A 13,696-nucleotide genomic window follows, 5' to 3' on the forward strand; every position below is an offset into this window, starting at 1 on the left:
ATTTTTCCTTTGCTCTACCTGTGAGTGGAACAGGAAAGGAAACGACTAGTGGTGTTATAGCACACCCTCCATCACACACTGTACGATGACTTTCAGAGTATGTATGTAGATGTAGGACATCTGCGGTGTGAGGAAGGCTGTAGGATATGCAACTGTGCACCAGATGTTCCTTTGGCACATTCAGGTCAACCCAGTACTTAAGATACTGGATAATGTTTTCATCACCTGCAAGAGAATTTACCAGTAACTAGTGTCACTATGTATCCCGTCTGTTAACTGCAGTCCGCAAGTGCACTCACAACTATAAACAGTCATATTACAGACTAGTGAATGTATGTTAGGAATTGTGAATGACAAAAATAAAGGTTACAATTTAAAATCTGGCCAATTTTTCTTGGGTGGGGGGTGGAGAGGTAGGATGGAGATCGTGCTTGTAGTGCTGTGACAATGTAGCGCTCTCTCTCTCTCTCTCTCTCTCTCTCTCTCTCTCTCTCTCTCTCTCTCACTCTGTCTGTCTGTGTGTGTGTGTGTGTGTGTGTGTGTGTGTGTGTGTTTTAATCAGTCTTGTTTATGTGCTTATTTAAAAGCTCAAATCTCAATTACTTGGCACATGTTTACCTTTCCTCTTGGCATTCTTTTCCATCAGTTGGGCAGAGCTGGTGGAAGAAAGCAGCTATTTGTTACCCATTAAAGTAACCATCAAGCCAATTACATGAAGAGATTTAGAGCAATAGCAATCCTGCTGCTACTGAAAGTAAGCCCAGTGTCTTAATCACTGTACCACAACTGCAACAACATGCCAGACTTCACCTCAAAAAGCTATCCCACCTTCTCCTAAACTACCTGAACAGAGGTATTTCCCTTACTGTCCCTCTGCAGCGCCCTGAACAGCCACGCCATCAACCACCGCCACTCTCCTACAAACCGAGCTAGGCCAACCTCCTTAACATCAACTCCTTCACCACTGCCTCCCAGACCCAAACCAGACCCATAATCCCACAAACCAGTTACAACAGTAAAGTGTCCTTAACCTCTCATCTAAAGCACTATTCCCTCCTGAATTATCTGTTTTTTCTAAGGGCCTCACTTTTAGCCCTACAACTGTAATTTATCATGCTGCTTTGGTGAAGGACCTCCTTTCCTTCACACTTAATATCCATTGGAAATATCACTTTGCAACCCAACCCAAAACCTTTCGAACAGCAAACCTGACATCGAACCCTGCCTTGAACAGTTCATACCATGATCCCAACTTGACTCACCACCACTACCTCAAAATCATCCCTTACAAGCCTTCCAAGAACTCCTCACATCCAGGATTGCCTCACAACCCTTCCTCAGGTCCCTACAAACATGACCCTAACCTGTCCTCTGCAGAACTCCAGGCTCTACATTCCCTAAAAGCTGATGACTCCATCATTATCCTCCCAGCAGACAAAGGATCTACCACTGTAGTAGTTGACCGAAAGGAGTATGTTACTGAAGGTCTACGCCAGCTGTCTGACACCTCTACAAACAACGACTGCCATCAAGATCGCATCCCTGTGATTCAAACTGACCTGCAATCCCTCCTTAAAACCTCAGGACCCTCACAAGGACTAACACCATAATCCACAGAACTTCTCACCCCCACCAAACCACGCACCCCCACCTTTTACCTTCTTCCTACGATCCACAAACCCAATCATCCTGGCCGTCCTACGGATGCTGGCTTCAAAGCACCCACCGAATGTATGTCTGCCTTAGTTGATCAACACCTGCAACCCATGGTACAAAAACTCCCCTCCTACATCAAAGATACCAACCATTTCCTAGATCATCTGAAATCCATGCCCGTCCCACTCCCACCACACACCTTGTTTGTCACCAATGATGCCACCTCCCTCTATACAAATATTCTCCACGTACATGGTCTGTCTGCTGCTGCTGAACATTTCCTCAGTCAGTGCCTACCTAATTCCAAACCTATGACATCCTTCTTACTCACCTTAATCAACTTTATACTTACCAACAACTACTTCACCTTTGAGGGGCAGACATACAAACAGACCAGGGGTATGGCTACGGGAACCAAGATGGTTCCTTCCTATGCCAATCTTTTCATGAGTCACTTGGAGAGGCTTTCCTGGGATCCACAAGTGTTCAGCCCCTGATTTGGTTTAGATACATTGATGACATATTTACCATATGGACTCATGGTGAGGCTGACCTGCTAAAATTCCTGGAATCTCAGAATACCTTCTCCCATTTAAATTTCACATGGTCCTATTCCAAATCCCATGCCACTTTCCTCAATGTTGATCTCATACTCAATGAAGGCCAGCTACACACTTCTGTCCACAATAAACATACCAACAAAGAACAATACTTACATTTTGACAGTTTTTATCCTTTCCATGTCAAATGTTCCCTCCCATACAGCCTTGACATCCGAGGCAAACATATTTGCTTGGATGCAAACTCTTTACAGCAATACGCCACCACTCTCACCTCAGCCTTCACTGCACGTAATTACCCCACCAGCCTTGTTAAAAAGCAGATCTCCCGGGCCATCACATTCAATCCTGGTACTGCTGAGCCCACCACAAAACAGCTTCGGAGCACACCATTGGTGACACAGTATTATCCTGGTCTGGAATGTGTTAATCAGCTACTTCGACAGGGCCATGACTTCCTAAAATCATGCCGTGAAATGAGATCCATTCTGTCTAAAATTTTGCACACCACACCTAGAATAACTTTCCGTCACCCTCCCAACAATCTTATCAGACCCTATGCTCCTTCTGCATCCATATCCCTAACCCATGGCTCCTAACCCTGTGACAATCCCTGCTGCAAGACTTGCCCTATGCACCCTCCTACCTATAATAGCCCTGTAATTGGCAAAACATATACTATCAAAGGGAGAGCCACCTGCGAAATGACACGTCATATACCAGCCATTATGTAAACACTGTACAGCCTTCAACATCGGCTTGACTACCACCAAATTATCAGTTAGGGTGAATGAGCATAGGTGGAGGGTATACATTGGCAACTTGTAATATCCTGTTGCAAAGTATGCCCTACAACGTGAAATTTGTGACCTCGGCACCTGTTTCACCACAGACACCCCAGACGCCAGTTTCTCAGAACTCCACAGATGGGAACTAGCACTACATGTCCTTGGTTCTTGCCACCCACCTGGCCTTAATTTACGTTAATTTCTTCCGTCTCAGCTTTTCTTCACTGTAACTAGTCTTTTCTTCACTCCGTTTTAGTTTACTACATCTTTCATTGTCTTTCCCGTCTATTTTTCACCACTCCCTCCCACCTCTGTTACATACAATGCACTTAGCTTCTCACTCTTATTAACTTGTGCACAATGTTTTAGTAGTTATCTCTTTCTTCCATATTATCCTGCCTCCCACTTTTAAGCTCTCAGGTTTTCAAATCTTGTCTGATGCAGTCCCCAACAATCCGTCTTTTCTTCTCATCCTGTACGGTAAGTCGTTCCTGATCCATAGTGCTGGGTGACTTTCCCAAAATCTACCCCTTTTCCTACACCTCTCCAGTCCCTTTCCTTCACCCTCCTTCCTTCCCCTTCAACCCTTCTGCCTGAAGAAGGATCCACTGGCTCTGAAAGCTTGCCAATCACAACAGTCTTTTAAGTGTGTGTACTGCCGCCGCTTGGTGAGTAAACACTATAAAACCAGTAGTAATAATGATAGTTGTTACCTCTTCATAACATTCCTCTATATTATGTCCATTTTTTTTGGTCCTGACCAAATGCCCATACACACTATGCTAAATTTTCCTGCATACTACTTTTCCTCTGTACAATTATTTAATGTATGTGAAGCTCAGTTTCTTCTTCTTTTTCTTTTTTTCTTATTTTGGGAGCTCTAATCAATTATTCCCTTCTTTACGGTGTTTAAGCCACTGGATGTAGACACTTTATTTTCCATTGTGTGGATCTGCACACGTTTCAAACGACCATGCTCGGTGAGACACACACATCAGCATCAGCGCCGGAGTCATGTGATATGCAAGGCACATTGTTTTTGCTGCCTGTCTCGTTGGCACCACTTTATTATTTTCAGCATCACTAAATGGTGAACATCTGTAGTGAAAACAATGTTGGATATAGCGCAGTGCAGTGAATTGGAGGAAAGCGTAGGTTGGCAATATAACATTTTTGGAAGCGTTTTAATTGCCATTCAAAAACAAATTATCACAAGGCTTAATCTTTACTGCAAGCTCTTTCCTGTAAAGACTTTCTACTTATTTAACCTTTGCATTTCCTCACCAATTTCTGCCTCTTTGGCGTGGGGTTCTCCTCGAGATGTTAGAATGTCATGGTTCCTGCAATACACAAGTTCAGTGATATGTGGTTGAAATGGGGAATTTATTCTGATCATATTTTCTGCTTATTAATTCTGTGACTACAAAAAGTAATCATATGGCAATTGCCATGAAATTCACAAGACTGTGAACAGTGACTGTTATTGAGCTGCAACTTTATACTTGATTTACATGTTTTGGCCATACTTGACAGCACTGGTGTATAAAACAACATCTGAACACTTAAAAATAATTTGTCTCACATGACAACCTGGTGGGGCACTGGGAATAGGCAGTATGCTGTATTCTCATATAAAGGATAATTCACCACTGAATTGTGCTTGTACAATGAACAGATGTTTAGGTTCACATCACAGCATTTAAAGTGTGTGTGAGGGCAAACACTTGTGCATGCTCTATCAGGACTTTCCATTATTGTACCACATTAATTGTAAGTTTTTATTTGTATATGTTCAGTTATGTGCACCATTAACATTAAATGTACTTCACGATGGGATGATAACCCTGGACGTTTGACTGCCCCCCCCCCCCCCCCTTCTCTCTCTCTCTCTCTCTCTCTCTCTCTCTCCGTGTGTGTGTGTGTGTGTGTGTGTGTGTGTGTGTGTGTGTCAAGAATTTCAAATGCAACCACCACACTGACGTAGTTTTGGTCCATCTTTTAACAATAGCATGTATGCCAGTAAAGTAAAACGCACAGTCCTGCTTCCACATCCATTGATGCACAGACATTTTCATGGCCTCCTCATCTTTAAAGTGTGTACCACAATGAGCTTCTTTTAACAGCCCCAACATATGGAAGTCTGATGGTGCCAGGTTAGGGCTGGATGGGGGATGAGGCAAGACTTCCCATCCAATTGTGACTAGTGTGTGGTCTCACACTGTATTGCAAAAGAATAACATCCATCACAGTTTTTGTTGGGCAAACTCACTGAAGACCTACGTTACTTGTTTGATGGTTCTGATGTATTAGACAGAATTTATTGTGCATCCCTGCTTTTTTTTTAAAAAAAAAAAAAAAAAAAAAATAGAAACCAACAACAACAACAACAACAACAACACCACACACACACACACACACACACACACACACACACACACACACAACTGTAATCATACCCTCAGCATCTCAGAATAATGTAGCCATAACTTTCCCTGCCGATCTTAAGTTCTGAATTTTTTCTTCATCAGCGAGTTTCTGTGATGCCATTCCATTGACTGCCTCTTTGATTCTGTTTCAGAAAGAATAACCTATGTTTCATCTCTGGTCACTTTTTTTTTTTTCAGACACTTCTCTCCCTCTAAATGGAAGCACTGCAAGAGTTGACAGGCAATTGTTTTTCTTGTCTCTCTACTCTGGTTGCTTAGCATTCTTGGTATCCAAGCTAGTTGTTGAATGATCATCATCACACTGCTTCTACTGAGGGGAGTAATGCAACACAAATCATCTGCAGTCACTTTGCATGACGTCATCAACTCAATGAATGTCGTGCGGAGTCATTACTGTCAATGCCCTGCTTATCCGTGTTTCATCAGCAAACGCTGCCTCCCCTTCAGCTTCATTACAGTGACAAACCCATCACCTAAAAGTGCTGATATCCAGAGTTGCATCACCATACACATTTTGCAGCCTTGCACGAGTGTTAATGGGCGTTTCACCTCCTGCACTTAGGAATTTATTACAGAACGCTGTCTAATATAAACATCAATATCAGCCATTTTGTGAGTCACTGCAGTACTGGCATCTGTTAATAAAGGAAGTTACAACCTCAGTGGCTTGGAGAAGAAGCTTTACAGAATTAGTGCCAAATTCAAATTTTTCACTTAAACTTTATTTACAGACAATAAAAAATAGGAAGTACTACTTTCTGACTGACCCTCTTAATTTGAGAATGGTACCAGTCTTCTAAACTGCCATCTATTACTAATGAGGCATATAAATTCACTAAAGTTTGGTTGTATTTACAGGTTTTGATTAAGCGGAAATTGCACTTCATTTGAAAAAAATCCACAGAAATAAACTAGATCTCAAGTTTGTAACAGTGAATCACAGCCATAAAAATCATGGAAAACCACTCACCTCACTTTGGGAAAAGGAAGATAATGTACACTTTCTGTATTATCACAGCCTTCAAAGTTCTGTTTCTTTAGTGCCCTTCTTAAATTTTGGTACATTGTTTCTGTAATGAATGGTGTAAATGGTGCCATTATTCTAACCATCAGCAAAAGGACAGCGAAGAGCACATTCAAGGCACCTGTACACTCTTCTACTCCAAAAGCTCCCTGAAAAATCATACCATGAAATTACAAAGCAATTGACAACTAACTTGTTATTGGTAATCTTGAAAGTACCATATTTACCCGAGTATAAGATGACCGTGAAAATAAGATGACCCCTTTTTTTCTAAGAGGCTCCTTGAGACAAATTTATTTTTTAACATATTCTGACTAATCACAATTACGAACTGTAACATTATACCTACTCTAACATGCCGTTTATTAATTGTCTATGTTGCGATAATACAAGGAGAAATAAAATAAATCAAAAATAAATTGTTTAAATTAATTTCTAAATAAAACAAAAAGAAACTGTTTACATTAATTTCTATCTTCACTGCCGTTTTTGTTTACTTAGCTCTCATATGTGGTATCACCACTTTTAATCATCGTTGTCGTCATCCCGACAGGACGGTTGTGAAAGTTATATCTCTGTTGTCATAAATATTTGGCTGTTTCTTCCAAATATGTTGCGATTTCTGTGGATTCGGTTACTGTGGAACAGGAGAACATAGCCTTTTTTTAAAAAAAAAAAAAAAAAAAAAAAAAAAAAAAAAAAAAAAAAAAAAAAAACACCTAGTAGATTGTCCCTCTATACCGACGTATGAATGTGAGAATGTCTATTGCTTCCAAACATATTGTCTGCCCGCCAATCTCACTGTCTGTGAGGCTGACACACCCCCAATCGTTCCAGTCATACCTCATGGTGACTGTTGACAACATTGCTGTATAAAACACATAAGTACGCCACTGGCCCCCCACCTAGACTTTAACGTTACCTGCAGACACGTATGCTATTGTTGAGTATTTCTCCAATTTTGCAGTCAATTTGATTCCGAGTGAAAATGGATTCAGGAAAACTGCAGTTTAATCATTTAATAATTCATAAAAAGCCAAAGTACACAGCATACATTCCCATGGCTGGCTGCATGACAAAATTTCTGCTAGTTCAACACTCCACTCCTCACACTCATAGTTCTCAGTCAATCTGGGTCACCGTCCCCCCTGTAACTTTCCATAGTGTTGTGCCTGAGCAACAGTGAAACATCATCTAGGGTGCAGGTTGTATGTACAAACAGCAACTAATACATAACTAAAAGATTGCAATCACTATTCAGTCCAATTATTATTGATCTTTCACTCATCCCATGATCTAGACACGTCTGTCTGTACTATCCCCTCAACAAGTCTTTCCACTGTAATTTATTCTTGTGAGAACACTTACAGTCAGTTTAGACATTTCATTCTAGAATATAATTTGCCTTCTTGTTTCATCTGAATGTCATCATCTTCTTCTATAAATGATTAAAAAATGGTTTCAATTTTCTCCAGTATTCTAACATGTACACCAACCCAATTTCTCATTTGCAACCCCTTAGCAAATCATTTCAGTGTCTCACAGCCAAATAAAATGTTGTGTCTCACAGCCAAATAAAATGTTGTGTCTCACAGCCAAATAAAATGTTGTGTCTCACAGCCAAATAAAATGTTGTGTCTCACAGCCAAATAAAATGTTGTGTCTCACAGCCAAATAAAATGTTGTGTCTCACAGCCAAATAAAATGTTGTGTCTCACAGCCAAATAAAATGTTGTGTCTCACAGCCAAATAAAATGTTGTGTCTCACAGCCAAATAAAATGTTGTGTCTCACAGCCAAATAAAATGTTGTGTCTCACAGCCAAATAAAATGTTGTGTCTCACAGCCAAATAAAATGTTGTGTCTCACAGCCAAATAAAATGTTGTGTCTCACAGCCAAATAAAATGTTGATCTTGGTTCAGAATCAACTAATGGTTTGTGAAGGCAAAGATTGTCTCCTTTGAAAGTTAAACTTTTAAAAAACAGCATAAATGTACATATACAGTATCCAAACATGTATGAGAACATTTATTGCAATCCAGTTCAAATAAAATAAAAGTTTTTAAGTTGATAGAATTTAATGTTATTACCTCCTGTGTTTCATAAAACTATCAGTTTTTAAGCACAGCATTATACTGTTGTAGTGGCTAGCTTGTAGTTTCTCGCATATCCCTTGCACTAGTGCCACAAGTCAAATTTCACATGTTTGTTCGAGCAAAGTAGATACCATATCGAGCACTTCAGCATATCAGGAAATCTCGAATTGTTCGATATGTCCTACCCTTCGGGATTGTTCAAAATTAATCTGTACAAAACTTCAATACAAAGCTTCCTGTGTGAATGTATGATGACCCCTATATTAATCATTAAACAATGCAAAAACATTGAACTCAGCAGCAACAGTTTGATCTCGACCCCGTATTTTTAGAATGACAATTTGGGGAAAAAGCCTTGTCTTATAATCGGGTAAATATGGTATGTCATTCTGATGTGTGTTTGATTCAAGTTATTAGTCCAGAAATATAATCAATGCTATGATTTTTAATAAGAAAAGTATGTGACAAAATTTTAAGAGTCTATACATTAGTGGAAGGCAATAAAAATTTAAATTTCAAGGCAATAGAATATATTCAAATAGAAAAAGTGAAAAGAAAACTAAAGTGTAAAGAAAGTAGTAAAATGGGATTTTCTCCTCTCCTATTTCATTCAAAAATACCATTAATTTTTTGTAGATTTTTGGAACCTTGAATGCAAAATGGAAACTAAAGTGGACATATCATTGACTGGAAACAATACTCATGTTTTTACTACAAGCACTTTCCTGAGTTTTCACACAGCTCCTTCATTCTTTTGCAGTATTTGGGCAGAAAAATAACTGGCGAGGGCTAAAAATAGGAAAGTCAATTTGCAGATGGGCAATAACAAGAAAAGCATGTATATACAACAAGAGAAAATTGTTGGCATTGAATATATATTTAAGTGTTAAGGCATGTGTCCATTAGTAACTGAACTTCCTGAAGTCACCTGCAAAATTTATTCCTGCAAGTTCTTTGACATAGAAACTGTGCCAGCAAAGTGACTTTCGCAAGTTTTGTGGAATTAAAGAAGCAGTAGTTTGTGGAAACAGTCTCTTGCATATTGCTGCAATTACTTGCTGAACTTGTCAGCTGTTGAGTGTGATTTTCAAACTTGACTAAGTGTTCCATGTTCATTATCAGTACGAAAATGTCAACAACAGAAAGGAGAATGCCACAGATACAAGTGGACTGAAACAAATGAACATTGGAACCCCTAAAAATACATAATAGCCCACAGCCAGTGAAAGAAGTGGGAAAGGAATTTGCTGCTTACTTTGTTTCAGCAAAAGGGGAAGCGGAAGGCTTGGGTGTCTAAAAATGTTAGCTGATTTTTTTAAAAATGTTAATTTAAATGTAAATGCATTAAATTTGTAATAAAATTAATAAATACCATGTCTAGAAATTCAAGAGTAATTAGAAGGTGATTTCTTGGTGATGTAGCTTGACACACTTTTGTATCCTGTTTTGGAATACTTGATTGTACAACAGTCCTTGAAACCTTAAATATGCATGCCTCTGTATCCATTACTTCACCCAAACACTGTGTTTTTTTCTTAAATTATTGTTAATGGGTCATTCCATGCCAACTGGTCTAGGGGTTCTCACATGACCATCACAGACTTTGATGAAATTTTGTATGAACATCTGCACATGTTCCCAGTACACATTGGTAAAGTTGCACGATCAGTCCAATACTTCCAGAGATGTAGTCATTTGTTTGACCCCATAGCCCATCTATCAACAGTGCACCCATGAGTTCTTGGCAACTTAGAGACATAATGTCTCTGGCAATATTTTCTTGAAAGAAATAAAAATAGGTCACCTTGTACAACTTTTTGCACTCTCTTAATAAAATAATAAAAAAAGAAATTTCCTGACCAATTTCTATACGAATAATTTGAAGCAAAGTTGTTCGTAAAATAGACACCCAAAAAAATGTTAAATTTAGCTTTTTATATCTCTGGAAACAACTTCTTGATAAGCCTGAAACTCTGCACATAGAGAATTACCAATACAAGGTTGAAGCATATAAAATTTTGTTCTCCTATTTCTTTCCAATAGTTTAGAAATTGAGGGCAAGGTTGACAATTTTTCAAAAAAAAAGTTTTTGCAATGTCAGCATATAAGTCTCTTAAAAAACGACACTGGGCCATCACTCCATTGGTACTCAAATTTGACATCTTTCATTATGTTCTTCAATCATTGAGTACTCTCTGTGGAAGGTAATATCAAAGGTTTTGATGACTGGAAGTGAGATAAAGTCTGAAACACTCGCAAAATTTAAAAAGAAAGGAGTGTCTTTCATCATGACTCAGTGGAGATATTTCTGTATGTTCTTCCGCTGCAGTTACAGAATCAAACTGGTTATAAACTTCACAATTCAACAGTGGACATCATGGTAGTATAATTATTGCATAACAGCTCCAGCACACATCATATAAATTGGCATGATTTACACATTGTCACATTGTGTGACTAGTTCGCAGCAGTCTTCCTGAAATTTTTTGGAATTGACTCATGTTATAGAGCATCATTAGTATGTCTCTTTATTGTGAAATGTTACTGATGTGCTAGTTTCACTCTGGTTTAAAGTATAGCATGTTTTGTGTTAGCAGTTTGCGCTTTATGTGGAACACTGGTGTACAGAGGAGAATTATATAACTGTGCTACTATGGTACACGGTTGCTTAAACACTGCTGGTACCTTTTAAAGTGACAAAACCAGCATCACCATCACCACAGGGGCCATGCCTGACAGCTGTGCAACAGCAGCCAAAGGTGGATTTCTTTACCACATGTTCCCAAGCCTGATAAAATTCTTTAAGCATCAGGGGCAAAAGCTAGAAAAGGTCTCTTTTTAGGATCCTAAGCTTAGGTTTACTTCAAGCTACTTGAATTTTTTAAAGGGTTTCATTAATTTGCTGTAGAATGTCATGAGGGAAACAATGCTGTTGGCCAGATGATGTCACTCATGGCATTTTTTGAAAAGAAATTTTGGCACAAAAGAACCTAAAAAATTACAATTTACTGATGTGATTAGCTCAAACTGTTACTATCACAAAAAAGAGAAAACTATTCTCTTTATTGGACTCTTAGCCACTTCAGTTTTTTATTCAAAGAATTTTGTAGAGTTGAATGCTGTAGAGATGTTTAAAAACACAAAAGAGACTACTTATTTGCAGTTTTTGTGACTCAAGCTCGTTTGCTAGTAACCAGAACTTTTGATATCTTCCACAGAGAGTACTAAACAGTTGTAAAACATAATGAAAAATGTTGGATTTAATTTGAGTACCAGCAGAACATGGACCCTTTTTCAATGCACCTGAAACTAGTCATCTTTTTTTAGGCCTTAATTGCTCGAACTACAAAATCAAACCTAGTTTTTAGGTGGTTTATAACATAGTATTTCTAATGAAAATGGTTTAAAAGAGGATGCAGAAGATTCCTTTTTGTAAAAGTGGGCCATATATAACCATTTTTGGCAAATATTGAAAAGCAATAGGTGAATGAAAATTAATATTTTTAAGAACTTGCATTGGTAAGTTTATACGAGCAAAGTTTCACGTTTATGCTGCAGTTACTTTCAGAGATATAAATGGCTTAACTTCACACTTTTTTCTAGCAACTATTTTTTTGGCTTCACATTATCATTGCTTTTTAGGGTCTTATATGCTTGCACTGCAAAAAGAAATATAGTTTTTTTTAGATGGTTTAGAACATGGTCTTTCTAATGAAAACAGTTGCCATTTTTAGAAATATCTTCACCTTTGTCTCCAATTTGTAAACTATGGTTATTCTACAAACTTGTATTGGTAAGTTTGCACATGAAAATCTCACATTTATACTACAATTACTCCCTGACATATGAAAAATTAAACAGCATATTTTTTGATTGTGTACTTTTGTGTCTGACTTTACTTCAAATTATCCATATGAAAATTGGTAAGGAAATATGTTTTTTATTATTTTGTTTAACAGTGAGCAAAAAGTAGTACAAGATGGCCAAGTTTTGTTTCTTTCAAGAAAATATTCCCAGAAATATTATGTCTCAAAGTTGCCGAAAACTCGCAGCAGCATTGTTGATAGGTGCGCTACGGGGCCAAACAAATGACTATATCTCTGTAAGTATTTAATTGGCGAAGGTAAAACTTTACCAATGTTAACTGGGAACACATGTCAATGTTCACACAAAATTTCAGCAAAATCCGTGATGGTCATGTGGGAACTTTTTCCAAAATTTTGCACTTGGCATGCAATGGCCCTCACTACAATTATTATTTAATAATAATAATAATACAATGGTGGCAGCTGCTCTGGCTTTTAAGCACTACACTGTAAACTTCCACTTGGCCACCTTACATCATCACTGGTGGAAATAATTCTGCAAGTACTGGCAGCAAGTTCGTCAAATTCACTTGCCCAAGCAATTTGCGAAAGTAAACATGTGAAAATTTTTTGCTCTAATGTAATAGCTTTAGCAAGTATTTGCAGAAACTATTTGATAGCAGACACATGCCTTTATGAAGTCTTTCCTTAATGTATTTGTCCGGAGCAGAAACGAAATGTGGATGTTCAACAGTTTAGACAAGAAAAAATAGAAGATTTTGAAATGTAGTGTGGCAGAAGAATGCTGAAGATCAGATGGTTAAATTAGGTAACTAACAGAGAGATACTGAATTGAACTGGGACACACCACCACCACTTTCCAAGTAAAGCATCTCTTACTCACCTTTAGTCGTTTCCTGTTCATACGCACATACCAGTTGGTCAAATTATCAATGAACTTGATGAGGCGAGGAACAACTGTATAAAGCCTATAGTGCTCCATTTCGTTTTTCACAAACTTGATTAATGAATATGTGAAAGATAGAATCCATCTATCCATTATATTTGTTGAAGACTCTTCCATTCTCTCATCTGGATCAAATTTTAAGTCCACACCTTCCTGACAACCAAAAGAATAACATACTGAACTTCATTGTGGATTAAAATCAACACGCACCAACATTTTGTAAAGTAGATAAAAATACACAAATGTAATAAATGTTTAACTGCTTGGGAAAATTAATATCCAAATTAGTTCTTAAAAAATGAAGGAGTCTTCCTTCTCATAATCGTAAACATTACACTATGTGGGAACAACA

The 13,696-nt window shown here is 38.1% G+C and overlaps 1 protein-coding gene across 2 annotated transcripts in view; it reads right to left on the reverse strand.

The window, feature by feature from the left end:
* LOC124554826 (isoleucine--tRNA ligase, cytoplasmic) overlaps positions 1 to 13,696 on the reverse strand; it is a 185,075-nt gene that overhangs the window by 69,309 nt on the left and 102,070 nt on the right. For both annotated transcript variants that reach the window (XM_047128492.1, XM_047128491.1), the window contains 2 exons: positions 13,282 to 13,497; positions 6,422 to 6,624 (listed from right to left, as the gene is read on the reverse strand). In XM_047128492.1, coding sequence (XP_046984448.1) covers positions 6,422 to 6,624; positions 13,282 to 13,497 — 419 coding nt within the window. The remainder of the gene's footprint in view (positions 1 to 6,421; positions 6,625 to 13,281; positions 13,498 to 13,696) is intronic.

The sequence above is a fragment of the Schistocerca americana genome, chromosome X (assembly GCF_021461395.2).
Source record: "Schistocerca americana isolate TAMUIC-IGC-003095 chromosome X, iqSchAmer2.1, whole genome shotgun sequence".
NCBI lineage: Eukaryota > Metazoa > Arthropoda > Insecta > Orthoptera > Acrididae > Schistocerca > Schistocerca americana.